Genomic DNA, 22,116 nt, shown 5'->3' with positions numbered 1-22,116 from the left:
CCTTCCCCTTGCCACTAAAATGCTGACCACCCAACTTCTCTTCCTGCCCTCTCCATGCTAACCGATATTATAAATGGCTCCCTCTCCTGTTCTCCTATGCCCCACCCTTTCAAATCTGTCATCATCATCATCCCCCTCCTCAAAAAAAAAACTCCTACCCATGACCCTTCTGTCCTTGCAAACCACTGCCCCATCTCCAATCTCCCTTTCCTTCAGAATCTTAATGTGTTAGTGTCTCCCAAATCGTGCACATCTTTCCTGCAATTCCTGGTTTGAACCCCTCCATTGTGGGTTCTGCCCTCGCCACAGTACTGATCAAAGTCACAAATGTAACTGACAGTGGTAAAAGAAAGAAAGACTTGCATTTATATAGCTCTTTCCATGCCGACCGGACGTCTCAAAGCGCTTTACAGCCAATGAAGTACTTTTGAAGTGTTGTCATTGTTGTAATGTGGGAAACGCAGCAACCAACTTGCGCGCACAGCAAGCTTCTACAAACAACAAGGTGATAATGATCAGATAATCTGTTTTTTGTTATGTTGATTCTGGAATAAATATTGGTGAGGACACCATGGATAACTCCCCTGCTTTTCTTCAAAATAGTGCCATGGGATCTTTTACATCCACCTGAGAGGGCAGACGGGGCCTCGGTTTAATGTCTCATCCAAAAGACAGCACCTCCGACAGTGCAGCACTCCCTCAGCACTGCACTGGAGTGTCAGCCTAGATTTATGTTCTGAAGTCCCTGGAGTGGGATTTGAAGCCACAACCTTCTGACTGAGAGCCACGTGTGCTGTCCACTGAGCCACAGCTGACTCCAGTGGTGCACCATGCCCCCTCGTTATTCCCGACCTGTCTGGAGCCTTTGATACGGTTGATCGCACCATCCTCTACCAGCACCTCACCTCGTCTAGCTGAGTGGGACTGCCCTGTCCGTGCTTTTGTTACCTTGCTCTCCTGGCCAGCCTCCCATCTTCCACCCTCCATAAATTTGAGCTTGTCCAAAACTATGCTGCCCATATCCTAATTCTCCCATCAACCCAGTACTCGCTGACCGACATTGGCTCATAGAAAACTAGAAATTTGCAACACGGAAGGAGGATATTTCGGCCCATTGTGTCCCCGCCGGCCAACAAGAGGCTATCCAGCCTAATCCCACTTTCCAGCTCTCGGTCCGTAGCCCTGCAGGTTACAGCACTTCAAGTGCACATCCAAGTACTTGTTAAATGTGGTGAGGGTTTCTGCCTCTACCACACTTTCAGGCAGTGAGTTCCAGACCCCCACAAACCTCTGGGTGAAGAAATTTCCCCTCAAATCCCCTTTAAACCTTCTACCAATTACTTTAAATTTATGCCCCCTACTTGTTGACCCCTCTGCTAAGGGAAATAGGCCCTTTTTATCTTCTATATCCAGATCCCTTATAATTTTAGACACCTCAATGAGGTCTCCCCTCAACCTCCTCTGTTCCAAGGGAAACATAGAAACATAGAAAATAGGTGCAGGAGTAGGTCATTCAGCCCTTCAAACCTGCACCACCATTCAATAAGATCATGGCTGATCATTCCCTCAGTACCCCTTTCCTGCTTTCTCTCCATACCCCTTGATCCCTCTCGCCGTAAGGGCCATATCTAATTCCCTCTTGAATATATCCAATGAACTGCCATCAACAATGCTCTGCGGCAGGGAATTCACAGGTTAACAACTCTGAGTGAAGAGGTTTCTCCTCATCTCAGTCCTAAATGGCCTACCCCTTATCCTAAGACTGTGTTCCCTGGTTCTGGACTTCCCCAACATCGGGAACATTCTACACGCATCTAAACTGTCCCGTCCCGTCAGAATCTTATGTTTCTATGAGATCCCCTCTCATTCTTCTAAACGCCAATGTATAAAGGCCCAGTTGATCCAGTCTCCCCTCATATGTCAGTCCTGCCATCCCGGGAATCAGTCTGGTGAACCTTTGCTGCACTCCCTCAACAGCAAGAACGTCCTTCCTCAGATTCGGAGACCAAAACTGAACACAATATTCCAGGCGAGGCCTCACCAAGGCCCTGTACAACTGCAGTAAGACCTCCCTGCTCCTATACTCAAATCCCCTAGCTATGAAGGCCAACTTACCATTTGCCTTTTTCACCGCCTGCTGTACCTGTATGCCAACTTTCAATGACTGATGAACCATGACACCCAGGTCTCGTTGCACCTCCTCTTTTCCTAATCTGCTGCCATTCAGATAATACTCTCTTCGTGTTTTTGCCACCAAAGTGGATAACCTCACATTTATCCACATTATACTGCATCTGCCATGCATTTACCCACTCGCCTAACCTGTCCAAGTCACCCTGCAGTCTCCTAGCGTCCCCCTCACAGCTCTCACCGCCACCCAGTTTAGTATCATCTGCAAACTTGGAGATATTACACTCAATTCCTTCATCCAAATCATTGATGTATATTGTAAAGAGCTGGGGTCCCAGCACTGAGCCCTGCGGCACTCCACTAGTCACTGCCTGCCATTCTGAAAAAGACCCGTTTATCCTGACTATGCTTCTTGTCTGCCGACCAGTTCTCTATCCACATCGGTATATTACCCCCAATACCATGTGCCTTGATTTTGCACTCCAATCTCTTGTGTGGAACCTTGTCAAAAGCCTTTTGAAAGTCCAAATACACCACATCCACTGGTTCTCCCTTGTTCACTCTACTAGTTACATCCTCTCAAAATTCCAGAAGATTTGTCGAGCATGATTTCCTCTTCATAAACCCATGCTGACTTGGACCGATCCTGCTATTTCATCCTTAATAGATTCCAACATTTTCCCCACTACTGATGTCAGGCTAATCGGTCTATAATTACCTGCTTTCTCTGTCGCTCCATTTTTAAAAAGTGATGTTACATTAGCTACCCTCCAGTCCATAGGAACTGATCCAGAGTCGATAGACTGTTGGAAAATGATCACCAATGCATCCACTATTTCTAGGGCCACTTCCTTAAGTACTCTGGGATGCAGACTATCAGGCCCCGGGGATTTATCGGCCTTCAATCCCATCAATTTCCCGCCTTATAAAGATATCCTTCAGTTCCTCCTTATCACTAGACCCTCACTAGTCCCCTAATACTCCCAGAAGGTTATTTGTGTCTTCCTTCGTGAAGACAGAACCAAAGTATTTGTTCAGTTGGTCTGCCATTTCTTTGTTCCCCATTATAAATTCACCTGAATCCGACTGCAAGGGACCTATGTTTGTCTTCACTAACCCAGCCTATCCAATCTGTCCTCATAACCAAGATTCTCCATTCCCGGCAACATCCTCATAAATCTCCTCTGTACCCTCTCCAGTGTAATCACGTCCTTCGTCTAATGCGGTGACCAGAACTGCATGCAGTACTCCAGCTGTGGCCTAACCAGTGTTTTATACAGTTCAAACATAATGTCCTTGCTCTTGAATTCCATGCCCCGACTAATAAAGGCAAGCATTCCGTATGCCTTCTTAACCACCTTATCTACCTTCAGGGATCAGTGGACATGCACTCCAAGGTCCCTTTGTTCCTCTACACTTCTCAGTGTCCTACCATTTAATGTGTATTCCCTTTCCTTGTTAGCCCTCCCCAAATGTATTACCTCACACTTCTCCGGATTAAATTCCATTTGCCACTGTTCTGCCCACCTAACCAGTTGATTGATATCTTCCTGCAGTCTATAGCTTTCTTCTTCATTATCAACCACGCAGCCAATTTTAGTATCATATGCACACTTCTTAATTATACCCCCTAAATTCAAGTCGAGATCATTGATGTATACCACAAAAAACAAGGGACCAAGTACTGAGCCCTGCAGAATCCCACTGGAAACAGCCTTCCAGTCACAAAAACAGCCATCAACTATATTGAATGGCGGTGCAGACTCGAAGGGCCGAATAGCCTACTACTGCTCCTATTTTCTATGTTTACCCTCTGCTTCCTGCTTTTGAGCTAATTTTGGATCCAACTTGCCACTTTGCCCTGGATCCCATGGGCTTTTACTTTTGTGACCAGTCTGCCATGTGAGACCTTATCAAAAGCCTTGCTGAAATCCATATACACTACATCAAACGCACTACCCTCATCAACCCTCCTGGTTACCTCCCGGTCCATCAATGCCTCAATTTTAAAATTCTCATCCTCGTGTTCAGAACTCTCCATGGCCTCTCCCCTCCCTAGCTCTGTAACCTCCTCCAGCCTTACAACCCTCCAAGAACTCTTGTGTTCCTCCAGCTCTGGCTTCTTATGCACCCTCACGTCCCTCGGTCCCGCCATTGGCAGTGCGGTACTCGCTCCGTACACTGAAGCCTCACCCTGCATTGTGCTCAATCGAGGAGTGGGGCTTAAACCTACAACTTTCTGACTTGGGCTATCAATTGAACACGATGCTTAATACAAACTAATGCAGGCACATGATAAAACTCTAGTTGACTGGTTATTTGGGAAAAGTTTGATTTCTGCCACCCCCGACCACCTGTGCTGTAGACACTGACTCCCGGTTGCGATACAGTTCATCACATGGATGAACTTCAACAATTATACATCCCTGTCTGGAGTAAAAAATAAAACTGGGAAGGTGGCTCAACCGTGGCTAACAAGGGAAATTAAGGATAGTGTTAAATCCAAGGAAGAGGCATATAAATTGGCCAGAAAAAGCAACAAACCTGAGAACTGGGAAAATTTTGTAATACAGCAGAGGAGGACAAAGGGTTTAATTAGGAGGGGGAATATAGATTGAGAGGAAGCTTGCCGGGAACATAAAAACGTGACTGCAAAAGCTTCTATAGATATGTGAAGAGAAAAAGATTAGTGAAAACAAACATAGTCAGTCAGATTCAGGTGAATTTATAATGGGGAACAAAGAAATGGCGGATCAGTTAAACAAAAACTTTGGTTCTGTTTTCACGAAGGAAGCCACAAATAACCTTCCGGAAGTACTATGGGACCGAGGGTCTAGTGAGAAGGAGGAACTGAAGGATATCCTTATAAAGTGGGAAATTGATGGGATTGAAGGCTGATAAATCCCCGGGGCCTGATAGTCTGCATCCCAGAGTACTTAAGGAAGTGGCCATAGAAATAGTAGATGCATTGGTGATCATTTTCCAACAGTCTATCTGGATCAGTTCCTATGGACTGGAGGGTAACTAATGTAACACCACTGTTTTAAAAAAGGAGGGAAGGAGAGAGAAAACGGGTAATTATAGACCGGTTAGCCTGATATCAGTAATGGGGAAAATGTTGGAATCAATTATTAAGGATGAAATAGTAGCTCATTTGGAAAGCAATGACAGGATCGGTCCAAGTCAGCGTGGATTTATGAAAGGGAAATCATGCTCGACAAATCTTCTGGAATTTTTTGAGGATGTAACTAGTAGAGTGGACAAGGGAGAACCAGTGGATGTGGTGTATTTGGACTTTCAAGAGGCTTTTGACAAGGTCCCACACAAGAGATTGGTGTGCAAAATCAAAGCACATGGTATTGGGGGTAATGTACTGATGTGGATAGAGAACTGGTTGGCAGACGGGAAGCAGAGAGTCAGGATAAACGGGTCCTTTTCAGAATGGCAGGCAGTGACTAGTGGAGTGCCGCAGGGCTCAGTGCTGGGACCCCAGCTGTTTACAATATACATTAATGATTTAGATGAAGGAATTGAGTGTCATATCTCCAAGTTTGCAGATGACATTAAATAGGGTGGCGGTGTGAGCTGTGAGAAGGACGCTAAAAAGCTGCAGGGTGACTTGGACAGGTTAGGTGAGTGGGCACATGCATGGCAGATGCAGTATAATGTGGACAAATGTGAGGTTATCCACTTTGGGGGCAAAAACACGAAGGCAGAATATTATCTGAATGGCGACAGATTAGGAAAGGGGGAGGTGCAATGAGACCTGGGTGTCATGGTTCATCAGTCATTGAAAGTTGGCATGCAGGTACAGCAGGCGGTGAAGAAGGCAAATGGTATGTTGGCCTTCATAGCTAGGGGATTTGAGTATAGGAGCAGGGAGGTCTTATTGCAGTTGTACAGAGCCTTGGTGAGGTCTCACCTGGAATATTGTGTTCAGTTTTGGACTCCTAATCTGAGGAAGGATGTTCTTGCTATTGAGGGAGTGCAGCGAAGGTTCACCAGACTGATTCCTGGGATGGCGGGACTGACGTATAAGCGAGAGACTGGGTCAACTTGGCCTTTATACACTGGAGTTTAGAAGGATGAGAGGAGATCTCATAGAAACTTATAAGATTCTGACAGGACTGGACAAGTTGGATGCAGGAAGAATGTTCCCGATGATGGGGAAGTCCAGAACCAGGGGACACAGTCTTAGGATAAGGGGTAAGCCATTTAGGACTGAGATGATAACCTATGGAATTCCCTACCGCAGAGTGTTGTTGATGCCAGTTCATTGGATATATTCAAGAGGGAGTTAAATATGACCCTTACGGCTAAAGGGATCAAGGGGTATGGAGAGAAAGCAGGAAAGGGGTACTGAGGGAATGATCAGCCATGATCTTATTGAATGGTGGTGTAGGCTTGAAGGGCCGAATGGCCTACTCCTGCACCTATTTTCTATGTGCCAAACACCCCAATACCTTGGTCAAATAGCTGCTTTTTTTGTGTGTGAACTTTGAGGATGTTATCTGGCAAAAATGTATTTTCTTCTAAATATGTTGGGGGCTGATAAAGTGCGGTTGGTTTGGGAGACCCGCTGGGCAGTTTGTTGTGTGTTTCACTCTCTGCACCCAGTCTGGGAGAAGTCAGACAGTGATTAGTGACTGCCGCACTGTCTGTAATGGTGTATTAATATCTCCGAGTACCACAGAAGCGGCGCAGCATATAACAGCAGCGGGGTCGGAGCCCAGGGGAGGCGCAACAGAGCTTGGTCTCCAGTCGTCTTGGTCATCCTCGCCACTGGACCAAGACCTCGCTCTGTCAAGCCCGTGTGGTGGCTGGTGTGCTGTGCAACGGTCACCACTTGTTTTTTTTTAAATCCACGCACAGGCATTTTCCACCCTTTAAGGTGTAATTCATTGTAACACCTGTGATCCCATCTTTTTTTGGTGTAAAGAACGTCATCCTCTTTAAGAGGGACTGCCTAGTAGTATTAATATCTCCGAGCATGGGGGAGGGGATCTGCAGCACATGACACAATCAGCCAAGGCCAACTACTGCCTCTGCAGAGGGAAAGGGGTACTCGGAGGTTGAATGATGGGGGAGCAGCTAGTTACAGGACTGCAATGGCAGAGCCCCTGCAACTGGACAGCGAGTACAGAGATAAATAATCTGACCACTCAAACACCTCCCATTGATTTTTTACTCTTGGTCTTTTTCACCACAGATCATAAGGACCTCGTACACGGAAGATATTTTTTACCCAAATTGCAGTGAAAGCATGGAAAGAGAATGAGGAATGCTAAAGGAGTTTGCTCCTCTTTAATAAGTAGGATAAAGGAAATAATCTGTTCCCTGTAACATCCCCTGTGAAACTAATGCTTGTCTGTTACTCATGCACTACACCAGCTGTATGTTGATGAAGCAAGATTCCAGTAAAGGTTGCACCAATGGACTTATTACTCTTCTTTCATCAATGGGTTGTAAGTTATGCAGCCATACCTGCGGACAGTGCAACACCCGGGCTGAATGTTCCCTTCAACGATGACGGGGCTCCACCACAAGCCTGGCGTAAAGCGGCCCTTCCAGAATGTGTTCCAGGATTTCAGCTGCATCTTCTGAACAAAACCCAGCCAATCCAAACCGGTTTAACTGTAAAAGGAGAGTGTGAGTTGCGACAGTTCTCTCGTGAGTGTGATGCAGTGGGAGAGAGGGAGGTTCTCTAACTGAAGCAACTGTCCAAATACTCCCATCGTATGTTATATACCCCTTCAAATGTAGACACGAGCAGCCCAGCCGCTGAGAATGGGCATTAATATTCTGTACATCGGATTATTGGTGCTCTCTCTGCCGTGAGTTTTAGCATGGCTGACCTGTGAGCCAATCCCAGTATTCTTCCCGGAGCGAGTACGAATAACCTTTCTCCAGCAATCTCCTTGCTGTCTTTAGTAAAACTTCCGTTTGTTCTTTGGCCTCAACTGTCGGTAGAATAACTTTTGCTTTGTATGGCTATTCACTTCTGCCTCTAATCTCCCGTTTATTTGGCCAGAACAGTGAGCAGGCAACCCTGTGCCCAGGGCTCCTGCTGCATTCTCAGTCCTCCCGCCCCCGCAGCCCAGCTACTGGGAGCTGAGCATTAGCGACAGACAGTGACCCTCCTGTGTAGGCACCTAACCCCGCCCCCCCCCCCCCCCCCCCACAGGGTGGCATGGCTGAGATTGGGGAGTTGCTGTGTGAGGAATGGCGGTGCATTGCCCTAACCCAAGAGCTCTAATGTGCCTCTTGGGCGTGTCTTTTATGTGTGTCAAACCGCTGTCTGTCTGTTACTGATGGTTGAGAGATTGTAAAATAACCTATGTGCATGGACTAATGGACTAATAAACCAGACTAATAAAGAAATAGGTAGGTGTTATTGGTTGATGCAAGCTGAGCCTGTAATTCATGCGTGCTGTGACTCAAAGACCAAATTAGATTCATGAGGGACATCCATAGTGAAGTGTTGTATTTTCCCTGTCCCTAGATTTCATCCTACAAATGCAGCGGACACAGACTGGAGTGTTAGGTTGAACAAATACCTACTAATGAGGAAAGTAGTACGGTTGAACTATGCATGTCTAGGCTTTATGCTTCCTGTCCTTTAACCTAATGTGTATTTTAGCAGTTACCTGAACACTGTGGTCTCACTGGGCTCAATTACTGTTACGTGCCTGTGTTCTAACTGGTCATACTTAACTGCCAGCCCATTGGCCCCTCTGCATCGCTAAAGTTGCACTGTGGCTCTGCGATTTCACTTGCCCTGTCGTCCTCATCATCAACACCATTACAATCATAGATTTGCAGCCCTGATACATGGTGGTACTGTGCACAAAGTATTTCTGAGCAAAGATTCTGCTCCTTGGCATCATTTATACTCCCTGGTCTAGTGTCACCAGATTGCTCAGCACCTCCACCTCTTGTGCAGAGCTGTGTAGGAAAGCTGAGTGGTCTGGTGGTGAGCAGTGTTACAGGAACCACTGAGCTCCAGGAGTCTTCAAAACTAAAACTGAACATACTGTATCAATGTTGGGAATGTTTTGCAGCTGAACTCCCAGTTTATTTTATCTTTTTTATTACACCCAATTGTTTGTCGGTTATGGATTGTTTCTGGGTCAAGATTCCAACAAAATGCCTTCACATTAATTTATTTACAGTGAAAGTACCATTTTATTTATTTATTCTATCTCCTTCCGAGCAGCTATTCTGTGCAGCCCACTATTGTACACTTACTCTGCCAAATGTGTTTCCTTACAGCAAGCCCAACAGGCAATCGTTTTGTCGTGTTCCTTTGTTATGTAGATGTACCTCAGTAGTGCAAAACCACTGTTTTCCTCTGGGAATTCTCCAGAGATGTGTAGCGAGATTCTCAAAGCTGCTGGTTAAAGAGCTGGTGCCTTTCTGTCGAGAGAAATCTTGACACAAATTCTGTGGTAGTGCGCCTATGTTAGATGTTTTCATTCTCTCTTCTCTTTTCCCCCCCCCCCCCAAACCAAAACGTTATTCATATGTCACGGCACATAAATTGTGTTATAGATTTGCGTTCAGGTTGGGGGGGGGGGGTTTTAACGACGTCTCTGTCGAAGGTCAGTCTTTAATTGTACCCAGAATCAAACATTCGCATATTGCTGAAATAACAGCTATTCCAACATTTTCTGTCAGCGTGTGACAATTGAAGATTTGGCTCTGCGTGGGACCCTTCACCCTTCTGTCTCTGATGCTCACCGACCTACCACGTATTGTCTGATTTTTTTTTTTTTTTTACACACGTGGTTTCTAGTGTTCACAATTTTTCTTTTGTTGAACGGCAATGAGTGGGTGTGTGGCGAACGGCACGATTTGCCCAGCTTGCACTGGGAAGCAGATTATTTTCTGTAAACCCCCCCCTCGTATTGTGCCTGTAATGTATTTAACATTTCAATTCACATTGATTTTTAAACACACATTTTGGGGCCGTAGCTCTTCAGCGCTTTGAGGGATTCCCCATTGAGGGAACTTGCGGCACCTCCTTGGTAAATCACTGTTGGCAGTCTAACCCATGTAGTAGCGAGCTGACTACCGGTGTACAGTACTGAATTTTACTTGATCGTTTTACCTGTCTGAATTGCAGTGCACAGCGCCCTGTTTCTGAGATGCATGTTGGCATTGTGTCTGAATGTGATGTACCTTGGACTGTGCAGTACTGTATAGAAAGCCCTGCTTTGTTTGTATAGTGTATTCAGTGTTTGCTTTTTAAATCCTGTCTCCATTGTGTTTACATGACCACATTTCTGCACTTTGTTTTTGTTAATAAAACTGAACGATGCACACTGTTGGTCGGGGTCTGTTTCCTCTGGGCAGGGTGGGCATTCTGGCAAGACACATTTCCGAGGGGTGGAACACCCGCCACCAGATATCAACATCATCATAGGCAGTCCCTCAAAGTGAGGGTGACTTGCTTCCACGCCAAAAAGGATGAGTTCACAGGTGTTTCAATGAAGGACCTAATATTCCGGATCCTGAAGGGTGGAAGATGCCTGTGCGTGGATTTTTTTAACGTGTGGTGGCTGTTGCACACCAGCCACCACACGGGCTTGACAGAGCTAGGCCTTGGTCCAGTGGCAAGGGTTACCCAAGACGACTGGAGACCTGCTCTGCTGCACGGACTGAGCGTGTACACGCATCGCAGTGTGGACTGGCCTGTGCTGCCCCTAGGGCCCTCACCTCTTCTGGGCCCCAGACTCCCGCCTCTCCTGGGCCCTGTCACTTCCTTCTACAAACTCTTGCCACTCCTTCACCTCTCCTGCTGTGCCTGCCCGCGTTGCAAGCCCTCTCCCTCCTGCAGTGGTATGCTACCGCACAAGGATAGTGACGATTTTTTTAAATCAGCAAAGCATGAGTGACTGGTGTCGATGGTTTTAGCAAAGCATTTCTGCCCTGCCTGCTCACTTGAGAACTTCTCCCAGCGCCTGGCGCAGGGTGGATTATGTCTTGAGTCTGTTCGCTGCTGAGGCTGCCGTATTACACAGGAAGATCCCACAAACAGCAATGAAGTAAATGAGCGGGTATTGGTCACGGGGTGGAACGGCGACCAAGACCATGACTCTTAGCAGTGCTGTCGTGGAATTTAAAAAAAATCTCACCTGAGCAGGCAGATGGGGCTCAAATGAAATGTTTGATCTGAACGGTGGCTCTCTGACAGCGCGTCACAGCCCTGAGCACAGGCGCCCAAATGGAAAGCAGATGTCGACATTTTGTTTGTGTGTGAAGTTGTAGCTGAGGTTGCACGATGCAGGCAGCTTTGGTAATGGATATGAGGGGAGGATCAACTATTTGTTCAGGCTTCGAGACACTTTGAGTCGTCACAAAACCATCGAGACCAATAAAATGAAGACGATGGTTTAGAAATGAGTGATGGTCTGCAAGTATTCTTCAATTGTAAGCACGCGTCTCGGTTGGTCAGAAATGTCCACCAGGCGCTGTGAGTGGAGGATGGAATTGCACGTTAACTCTCCAACCTGCACCAGATGCCTCCTCAGGTCTGCAGGCTAATAAAACACTCTCAGACCTTCCCTTTTGTTCTTTCCTCCCCTCCCCCTCTCTGCTCAAGAATCTGTTCATTGCGAACATTGGCCAGTTCTGACGAAGAGTCACTGACCTGAAACGTTAACTGTTTCGCTCTCCACAGATGCTGCCTGAGCTGCTGAGATTTCCAGCTTTCTCTGTTTTAATAATGAAACACTTGTGTGGCTTTAGGAGCAGGTTATCCATCCCACCCATCCTCTTGACAATAGACAGAGCCGGGGTGATAATTTAAGGGTGCGTGCCCTTCATTGGAAGGTCAATTGTCCAGACACACAACTTTTTAAAATAAATAATTATATATAATGGGCCAGAATTTGCTGGCAAAAATAGCAGCGAGTTTGAGGGCACTTGCCGGTGTTAAGAGTTAATTGTACAATCCACAGCAAGGGAGAGATATCTCGTGAGTTGCGAATCGCCACAAATTGCTGGGCGATTTACAATTGGCTTCGCACAGACGGCAGCTCGCCCTCAGTCTCCGTGAACTTGCTCCATCTGCACATTTTAAACTCGCCTCCGAGAGTCAGGGCTGGGACTGAAGAGCAGCAGGCCCGTTTGATGGCGTGTTTTATTTCTGCAATGTCACTCAAACTCTCCAGCCCAGAAAGGGAGCAATTGACAAAGGGAGTCTTATTCCTACAGGTAGTAAATTGTTCTGGAGATTTGAAATAACACATTCTTGCTTTTCCGTTGCCTTTTTCTCACTTAATCCAATCTTCCTTCCCTCTTATTTATTTTTCTATGTTTGCTTTGACTAATTCATTCTGTTGCCTTCTCCGCCATTGCTCTCTCTAACTTCTAAATGGGAACACCACTATGTGCAAGTTCCACATCATCCTGCCTTGGAAATAGATCGCCGTTCCTTCATCGTCGCTGGCTCAAAATCCTGGCACTCCCTCCCTAACAGCACTGTGGGAGCACCTTCACCACGCGGACTGCAGCGGTTCAAGAAGGCAGCTCACCACCATCTTCTCGAGGGCAATTCGGGATGGGCGATGAATGCCGGAGTGCCCACATCCTGTGAATAATTTTTTTTTAAATTTCTGGTTAAGGAGATAGACTGTTGGTCCTGTTGTTCACCAAAAAAGAAAATATTTACATTTATATAGTCTTTCATGACCACCCATCTCAAAGCACTTTGCAGCCAATTAAGTACTTTTGGAATGTAGTCACTAGATAGACAGATTTTTGAGCAAAAAGGATTATGGGGAACAGGCACGGAAGTGGAGCCAAGTCCATGATCAGATCAGCCATGATCTTATTGAATGGTGGAGCAAGCTCAAGGGGCCAAATGGTCTACTCCTATTTTTTATGTAATGTGGGAAATGCAGCAGTCAATTTGCGCACAGCAATCTCCCACAAACAGCAATGTGATAATGACCAGATAATCTCTTTTTTTAGTGATGTTGATTGAGGGATAAATATTGGCCAGGGCACTGGGGATAACTCCCGTGCTCTTCTATGAAATAGTGCCATGGGATCTTTTACGTCCACCTGAGAGAGCAGATGGGGCCTTGGTTTAATGTCTCATCCAAAAGGCAGCACCTGGGACAGTGCGGTAGTACCTCACTGGAGTGTCAACCTAGATTTATGTGCTTAAGTTCCTGGAGTGGGACTTGAAACACACAACCTTCTAACTCCAAGGCCAGTGTGCTGCCCACTGAGCCACAGCTTACACTGGGTCCCAGTTGCCCTGTTGCATTTCCAGCAACTTGCAGCAAGAGCTGAAGGGTGAGGAAAAAATATCTAACTGGGCATGGTACAAGATGCCCTGCTCCAGCAAATTCTGAGACAATATCTTCAGCCTTGTATGCCAGCTCTACATCTTGCCACTTGATGCAGCACTTTGAGACGGGACCAGTCTAAAATTCTTGGGAAGGTCGCATCATCAAAAGAACTATTTCTGTTTGTTCGCTATTACTGGTCACGTGTCATTCAACAGTTCCAGAAGCATAAATGTATACAGGGAAGGTTTTTTGGGGGTGGCGTGGTCTATTAAAGATGGTGATGATGCGTGCATAGAGAGGAGGGGGCCACAATATTCAGCAACACAGTAAACATTTGGTAGAGAAGGGTATGGCTCTGGGAGAATTCTCCACTCTTCTTGGAGGGGAGTCCAGTAGAATTCTCGGCTAGATTTTAAAAAAATGTACAGGTAATTGGTAAAATGTGAGTTTTGCGCAGTTTACTTTTAATCTCCCATAAAATCAGGTCTCTCACGCTATTTTCACCGCCTACCTCCATCAGAATACAAGACCGAAATATATTGCTGTGAGGTGAAGTCTAAGATTGATAAGATTTCTGTGAACTAAAGGTATGCCAACCCAAGAAATATCCATTAATGCACCATAATTGACCCCGGGATATGTATATATGGGAATAATTTGCAGGATGTAATTTACTTTTGGAGTTGCGATGATTGTAAACCTAACTTGGCTGCTTTCTCCCCTCGGGCCAGCACAAGTGAACGAGACTTGGTCTCCCACTGCTCATCGTGCATTCTGTCCCTGTTGCATTACCCAAGTGAGCTCTCCATGCACTACACAAACTAGGGTCGTAATCCCTGGAATTTAGAAGGTTAAGGAACGATTTGATCGAAGTTTTCAAGATATTAAAGGGAACTAATAGAGAGAAACTATTTCTGCTGGTTGGGGAATCTAGGACGAGGGGACCTAGCTTAAAAATCAGAGTCGGGCTTTTCAGGAGCAAAGTTCGAACATTTAGGAAACACTTCTACACGCAAAGGGTGGTAGAAGTTTGGAACTTTCGTCCGCAAATGGCAATTGATGCTGGGTCAGTTAATTTTAAATCTAAGATTTATAGATTTCTGTTAACCTGATGTATTAAGGGATATGGGGCAACAGGTCACAGATCAGCCATGATCTCACTGAGTGGCGGAACAGGCTTGAGGGACTAAAGGGCCACCTCCTGTTCCTATGTCGTCATCATCATAATCATAGGCAGTTCCTCGGAATCGAGGAAGACCTGCTTCCACTCCTGAAGTGAGTTCGTTGGTGGCTGAACAGTCCAATACGAGAGTCACAGGTGGGACAGATAGTCGTTGAGGGAAGGGGTGGGTGGGACTGGTTTGCCGCACGCTCCTTCCGCTGCCCGTGCTTGATTATTGCACGCTCTCGGCGATGAGACTCGAATTGCTAAGTGCCCTCCCGGATGCACTTCTCCACATGGGGTGGTCTTTGGCCAGGGACTCCCAGGTGTTAGTGGTGATGTTGCACTTTATCAGGGAGGCTTTGAGGGTGTCCCTGTAACGTTTCCTCTGCCCACCTTTGGCTCGTTTGCTGTGTATAAATGCATTACCCAGTGTGTAACAAAGCCATTGCACCTCAGCAAATCCTGGATCTGTGTTCATCTGATCCCACCTGGGGTAGCAGTGGGAATGTCATGGACTCCTGCTGCCAAGGGGAAACCGTGTTGCGCGATTTACCATCGGCATTGAGTGACACCTGTTGGAAAGTGCGGAGAGGATCGAGTGCGACTGGTGCTCCTTACGGTCGAAACCGTGTGCCAACAGTCTCTGCCGAGGCTCTCATGGGAGAATCTAGAATCTAGGGTGGGGGGGGAGGGCAGAGTTTCAGAATAAGGGGTCGTCCATTTAAAACGGAAATAAGGAGGAATTTCTTCTCTGAGGGTCGTGAATCTGTGGAATTCCCTATCCCAGTGAGCTGTGGAGGCTCGGTCATTGAGTATATTTAAGGTGGAGATAGACAGATTCTTGAACTATAGGGGCGTCAAATGGGAAACAGGCAGGGAACTGCGAGTTGAGGCCAAGATCAGATCAGCCATTGGCCAAATGGCCTACTCCTGCTCCTATTTCTTAAGTTCTTGATATGAGTGATGGCTACTTGGTCAAATTAACAGAAGCCAGTAGCTCAGTGGGCAGCACCCTCACCTCTCAGTTAAAAGGTCATAGATTCAAGTCCACTCCAGAGACTTGAGCACAAAATCCAGGCAGACACTCCAGTGCAGTGCTGAGGGAGTGCAGCACTGTCAGAAATGCCGTCTTTCGGATGAGGCAATAAACTGAGGCCCCGTCTGTCCTCTCAGGTGGACATAAAAGATCCCATGGCACTATTTTGAGAAGAGCATGGGAATTCTCTCAGTGGCCTGGCCAATATTTATCTCTCAATCAATATCACTAAAAAGAATTATGTGGTCATTGTTACAGTACAGCTGGTGAGACCTTGCTGTGCGCAAACGGGCTGTCGCATCCCGCGACATTACAACAGTGCTGTAAAGCATTTTGGGACATCCTGAGGTCATGAAAGGCGCTAGAGAACTGCAAGTTATTTTTTTTTAACCAGTAATTGTGGAATTGAGTCTTGGCACTTTCATATTACGATGGGCTGGTGCACCAATATGTGGAATATGGATTCCCATCTGTAATCCGAATGACAAGTTCCTCCAGAGCCTGGTGGATTTCTCCTCTGTAAAGGACAAGGTAACAGCAGAAGCAACAGAGACCTCTCTCCAAGGATGAGCCCTCTGTGCCCCCAACAGGTTTGGCGATCGGAGAAAGTATAAAGTAGGAGAAGCAAAGGAAATGAGGAATACTTGTGTAAGTTGGCGATAACCTGCAACACAACACCGCCAACAACCTGAAGGGGCCAGTTAATGGCTGCTCTCTGGGGAAAGGGGAAACGTTCCTTTTGAAATTTGTTCCTGTAGTTTTAGTAGGTCACTTTCATTTTCTCTCTGTCTCTGTCTGTTGGTCTGTTTCTCTCGGACTGTCTCTCTCTCTCTTTGACTGTCTCTCTCTAACTGTCTGTAACTCTGTTTGTTGGTCAGTCTGTCTCTCTTGGTCTCTCTGACTCTCGCTGACTGTCTCTCTCGCTGTCTCTAACTCTGTTGGTCAGTCTGTCTCTGTCTGTCTGTCTCTGACTGTAACTCTGTTGGTCAGTCTGTCTCTGTCTGTCTGTCTCTGACTGTAACTCTGTTGGTCAGTCTGTCTCTGGTGGTCTCTCTCTCTCTGACTGTCTGTCTCTCCATCGGTCTGTGTCTCTAATTATGTCTGTCTCTCTCTCCCAGTCTATCTCGATCTGACTGTCTGTCTCTCTCCGTCTGACTGTCTGTCTGTCTCTCTCTCTCTCTCTCACGCACACCTATTTATTTAATATCTTATCGTCCAGCATCCTTTATTTTGCCCTCCACGAGTTACAAGGCAGGAAGAACAATACAAAAGGAGCAAATATTGTTGAATCCGTTTGATAAATAGCAAAGAAACAAGTGTGTTGCAATTTGATTGAGACTGGAATGCTTCATCGACTCACGCGAGCCTTCCACCTTGGGAATGAATCATTAAAACAGGGGCTGAACTTGGGGAGTGGGAGCAGTGAACATATTTGTACAAAATTCCTGTGTAACTATTTTGAAATAAATAAATGGCTGCCTTTGATAAACCGCGGGATGAAAGCGAGGAGTAAGTGTTAATCCATCAGACAGGGACTTGATGCTGGGTTTCCTGGTCTTGTCCGTCCTCAGTCCCTATCGAGGGTAACCGTCTTCTGAAATATAGGAATTGCTGACAATATCAAACTACTCAAAGTAATTATTTCCAAGCAATTGATACCAGCTGTATGTTTTTTTAAAACCTAATGCTGCAGTCTAAAATCTGCCTCCCAAGCCTAGTGTGAGTCATCCTGCTCTGATGACTCACAGGTATTCAAAGTAGAGCGATTGAATGTCATTATATATAATTTAATGGCGAGAAATTATGTAGCTTCGATATGCTATCTGACAGCTAAGATTGAAAGTAACCATGTACAGGACAGAGAGGTTCCATTTACAAGCCTTTAAAAGTTATCTATAATCATTACCTTTTAGTTTTTGCCTCTTGTTCTTTATGCATTTTAAGTTTGAGTGTGTGTGTGTACTCACAGCGGGAAACAGATGGCCGGCTGATTCAGTCTCCAACCTCACTGACAATTTCTTTTTATTGAGGGAAGTGAGTTGTGCACAGTTCCCCTGGCACCAACACCTCCTCACACCCCTGGCAAAGCCTGGACAGCCAGCGTGGGCAGGTTTATTTGAGTGCGGGAAGGCGCTTCAAATTGCGCTCATTTTCTTAAGCCCACAGGCACCAGAGTATAAAAAAACCCCATAGAAATAGCAGGAGTCGGCCATACAGGCCCTCGAGCCTGCTCCGCCATTCAATATCATGGCTGATCTGATCATGGACTCAGCTCCACTTCCTCGCCCGCTCCCCATAACCCTCGGCTCTCTTGGCGTTCAAAAATCTGTCTATCTCCGCCTTGAATATATTCAATGACCCAGCCTCCACAGCTCTCGGGCAGAGAATTCCACAAATTCACGACCCTCAGAGAAGAAATTCCTTCTCATCTCCATCTTAAATGGGCGGCCCCTTATTCTGAAACTATTCCCCCTAGTTCTAGATTCCCCCACAAGTAGGCACGTTTTTAAAAGGTACTTTCATATCGAAAAATATAACATTTACTGAGAAACTGACTAGTGCAAACCAATTAAACTATTAAAAAGAAACTACTGAATAATTTCATTCATTTTCAGTGATTTTAAATCAAGTCACTCACAGGCTCCAGGGATGAGGGATTTCAGCTACGTGGAGACTGGAGAAGTTGGATTTGTTCTCCTTGGAGCAGAGAAGGTTGAGAGGAGATTTGATCGAGGTGTTCAAAATCATGAGGGGACTAGACAGAGAAGATAGCGAGAAACTGTTCCCATTGGCAGAAGGGTTGAGAACCAGAGGACACAGATTTAAGGTGATTGGCAAAAGAACCAAAGGCGACATGAGGAAAAACTTTTTTACGCAGTGAGTGGTTAGGATCTGGAATGCACGGCCTGAGAGGGTGGTGGAGGCAGACTCAATCGTGGCTTTCAAAAGGGAATTGGTAAGTAACTGAAGGAAAACAATTGCAGGGGAAAGAGCAGGGGAGTGGGACTGGCTTAAGTGCTCTTGCAGAGAGCCGGCACGGGCTCGACGGGCCGAATGGCCTCCTTCTGTGCTGTAACCATTCTGTGATTCTAGGCGGAGGAGTAGACATCCTTATTAACAATGCTTATCTTTTGGTGATAAACATTGTCAGCTGTATTAATAAAACTGCACCTGTTTCCACTCTTAAACACATCAAGGCATTCTTTTTAATGGAAAGAAAAAAAATAAACGATTACGTTCTATTACCCAACCACGCTGGTTCACGTGAGATTTCACGTTTGTGATTCGGCAAATGATTTTTGGGAGAAATTTGAAGCGTGACCTAACCAGCGCAATTCCAAGCACATTTTGGGTGCAATTTCCTGATTGCGCCCAAAGCAGAAACTGTGCCCCGGGATCAACGTTCCCACCAACTGGGTGTCCACGCAGCTCTCTGCCAGTCCCGTGCACGCTTTGGCCAACGGTAAGTTTCGCCCAACCGTAAATGGGTCGCCCAGCCAGGCACCCAAAAAATATTAAAGGGGAACATTGCCCGGTATCTGTGCACCTTCCAGCAGAGTTTACTAAACCAAGCATGGCATTTTAACTCACTGGATTATGTAGCTCGAAGGGCCGAATGGCCTACTCCTGCACCTATTTACTAAATACATTTATTTAGTGATCTAAAGCTCTTAAAATCATGACATGTTTCAAGTCTCTTCTAATGACTCCACAAGCTAAATATTCTACAGGGACGGGCAGACACGACTTGTTGCCTTCTCTTGCTGGTTCAGCTCAGACGAAAAAAGGCTGAGGTGTGATCTAATAGAGGTCTTTAAAATTGACAGGTTTTGATAGAGCAGATAGAGAGAGAATGTTTCCACTTGTGGGGAAGAGCATAACTAGAGGCCATCAATATAAGATAGTCACCAAGAAATCAAAAAGGGAATTCAGAAGAAACCTCTTTACCCAGAGAGAGTGGTGAGAATGTGGAACTCGCTGCCACAGGGAGTGGTTGAAGCGGATAGTATAGATACAATTAAGGGGAGGCTAGACAAGTATATGGGGGAGAAGGGAATAGAGGGTTATACTGATACTTTTAGATGAGGAAAACTAGGAGGAGGCTCGAGTGGAGCATAAACGCCGGCATGGACTGGTTGGGCCAAATGGCCTGTTTCTGTGCCGTATACCCTGTGTAATTTTATATCGTGCGAGACCCATGCCGTTTCCGGCAGCTTTTGACACGCTATCGATCTCATGCAACCACCAGCAAACACAAAGTAAAATTATCAGCGGCACCAGGGCTGGAGACGACCTCCACAGTCAAATAGTCTCTCGGGGGGAATGACCACGCGGTCTCAGTAGAGGAGGGTGTCGGCAAGGAGACAACGCTTTCTGGAGAGGCTATCATAGAAAAGAAGGAGGCCATTCGGCCCATCATGTCTGTGCCGGCCGACCAAGAGTTATCCAACCTAATCCCACTTTCCAGCTCTTGATCCGTAGCCCTGCAGGTTACAGCAATTCAAGTGCACATCCGAGTACGGTTTAAATGTGATAAGGGTTTCTGTCTCTACCATCCTTTCAGGCAGTGAGTGCCAGACCGCTACCACCCTCTGGGTGAAAAAAAGTTCTCCTCAAATCCCCTCTAATCCTTCTACCAATGACTTTAAATCTATGCCCCCTGGTTGTTGACCTGCTAAGGGGAATAGATCCTTCCTATCCACTCTATCTAGGCCCCTCATAATACTTTACACCTCAATTAAGTTTCCCCTCAGCCTCCTCTGTTCCAAACATAACCACCCCAGCCTATCCAATCTTTCCTCATAGCTAAAATTCTCTTTATATATTTATTCTCAGGATATGAGAGTCACCGACAAGGCCCATATTCCTTGTCCATTGAGAAGGTGCTTTCTTGAACCGCTGCAGTCCGTGTGGTGACGGTGCTCCCACAATGCTGTGAGGGAGGGAGTTCCAGGATTTGGACGCAGCGACGATGAAGGAACGGTGATGTATGTGTGACTGTGTGTTGTGACAATTTCAAATGAAAAATCATTCAGATAGCACATTACTGGAAAACAGCCTCCCTCCCCCGCCTCTCCCCAACAACCGGCCAGCCCAGCGAGTAAATAAGGGCGCGTCAAACTGATCCAGTCCCTTTAATCAAAGGGTTGTCAACTTTGCTTATAATACAAAGTTTTCCACCACTTCCAATACACAGCAAATATTACATAGAACACAAAATGTCCACAGACTAAACGGCATTAAAACAGGTTATAATTACAATAATGTAGTCACCTTTTTTCCTTGTGTTCATCAAGTTTTTTTTAAACCTTTATATATATAATTTTTACATTATAACCACCAGAGATACCATCATTAAAAATGACAAGATACTGAACATGTAAATACCGGTACTGGTTGGAGGGGAGTTCATTACTTACTGAGCAAGCAGCAAATAAGGGCACAGAAATTCAAACCAAGTGAAGAACTACTTGCTACCACCAGCTGCATTCAGTTAAACACCACGTGTCACAAAGCAAGGATTGTTTCTAGAGTGTGGAGACCAGTACAGGTGTACAGGCGGACTGCTACAGGTGTAGTCAGTATCTGCACAACTGCAGGCACCAGTACATGTGCACAGTCGGACAGGTAGTGTCGGACCACCACAGTGGGTACCTGTACAGGTCTATCATCGGAACCGCTGCAGGCACCAGTACGGTGGTACCGTCACGGGTTAGTCAGGCCACAAACGCCAGGTAGATGTACAGTCAAACCAGTATCCGCCCAGGTGAACAGCTGGAGTGCTACAGGTTACCTGTACAGGTGAAGCGAGACGGTCGGAGCAGTCCACCGGCGCTGCTACAATTGGACCGCTGTGGGAAGTGGCACAGGTTCCAGTGCAGGTGTAGAGTGGACCAGCACAGTTTGATAATTAGACTTGTACAGGTACCAGTACAGGTATATATCAGACCAAGAACTACTAACGCATCATACATGTGTTACAGAACTACCTTTAGTTTGTTGAGAAGGAGCTACTTTATAAATTTCAACTAGCTACCAGTGAACTCATGGGTGGCATGGGGTTGCTACTGTCGGTATTTGGTGTGGAGTGCCCTGATTACTTTATACTGTGTTTATAATACCAGGACAGCTATTCAATGTACAACTATTGCAAGAGCCTTTAGTTTAAGGAAAGCCTTTTATGGGTGTAGGAGTCACTGGTTTGAGAGCCTTCGCCTCAAGGACTCGATTGGCTTCAAGTAAATTCTACAGCCAGAGACACAAATGCTTCTACTGTCGACTGCCAATGAAGTCACGGTTACTGCGGTCCAGTGGGTTCTGTAAACTGAGAGATATTCACCTCCGCACTCCCCTTCCCACTGCCCCCGCTCCATTCCCAGATGGACGAATTCCCTCAGGCTGAGACTGGCCCCGAACATTCCCACTTTGTGACCGAGCTTTAGAAGGAGGGAAAATCCGAGCGTGGGTCATAAGAAAAGAAG

At 46.2% G+C, this 22,116-nt stretch overlaps 1 protein-coding gene across 7 annotated transcripts in view; it reads left to right on the top strand.

The window, feature by feature from the left end:
• The window catches only part of trim37 (tripartite motif containing 37), a 113,309-nt gene extending 102,863 nt beyond the window's left edge, over nt 1-10,446 (top strand). For all 7 annotated transcript variants that reach the window (XM_070856967.1, XM_070856964.1, XM_070856966.1 and 4 more), the window contains one exon: nt 7,340-10,446. In XM_070856967.1, coding sequence (XP_070713068.1) covers nt 7,340-7,346 — 7 coding nt within the window. In that variant the 3' untranslated portion in view covers nt 7,347-10,446. The remainder of the gene's footprint in view (nt 1-7,339) is intronic.
• The last annotated feature ends 11,670 nt before the right edge of the window (nt 10,447-22,116 follow it).

Source organism: Pristiophorus japonicus, chromosome 16 (assembly GCF_044704955.1).
Source record: "Pristiophorus japonicus isolate sPriJap1 chromosome 16, sPriJap1.hap1, whole genome shotgun sequence".
Classification (NCBI taxonomy): domain Eukaryota; kingdom Metazoa; phylum Chordata; class Chondrichthyes; family Pristiophoridae; genus Pristiophorus; species Pristiophorus japonicus.
This window is presented reverse-complemented; position numbering and strand designations above follow the sequence as displayed.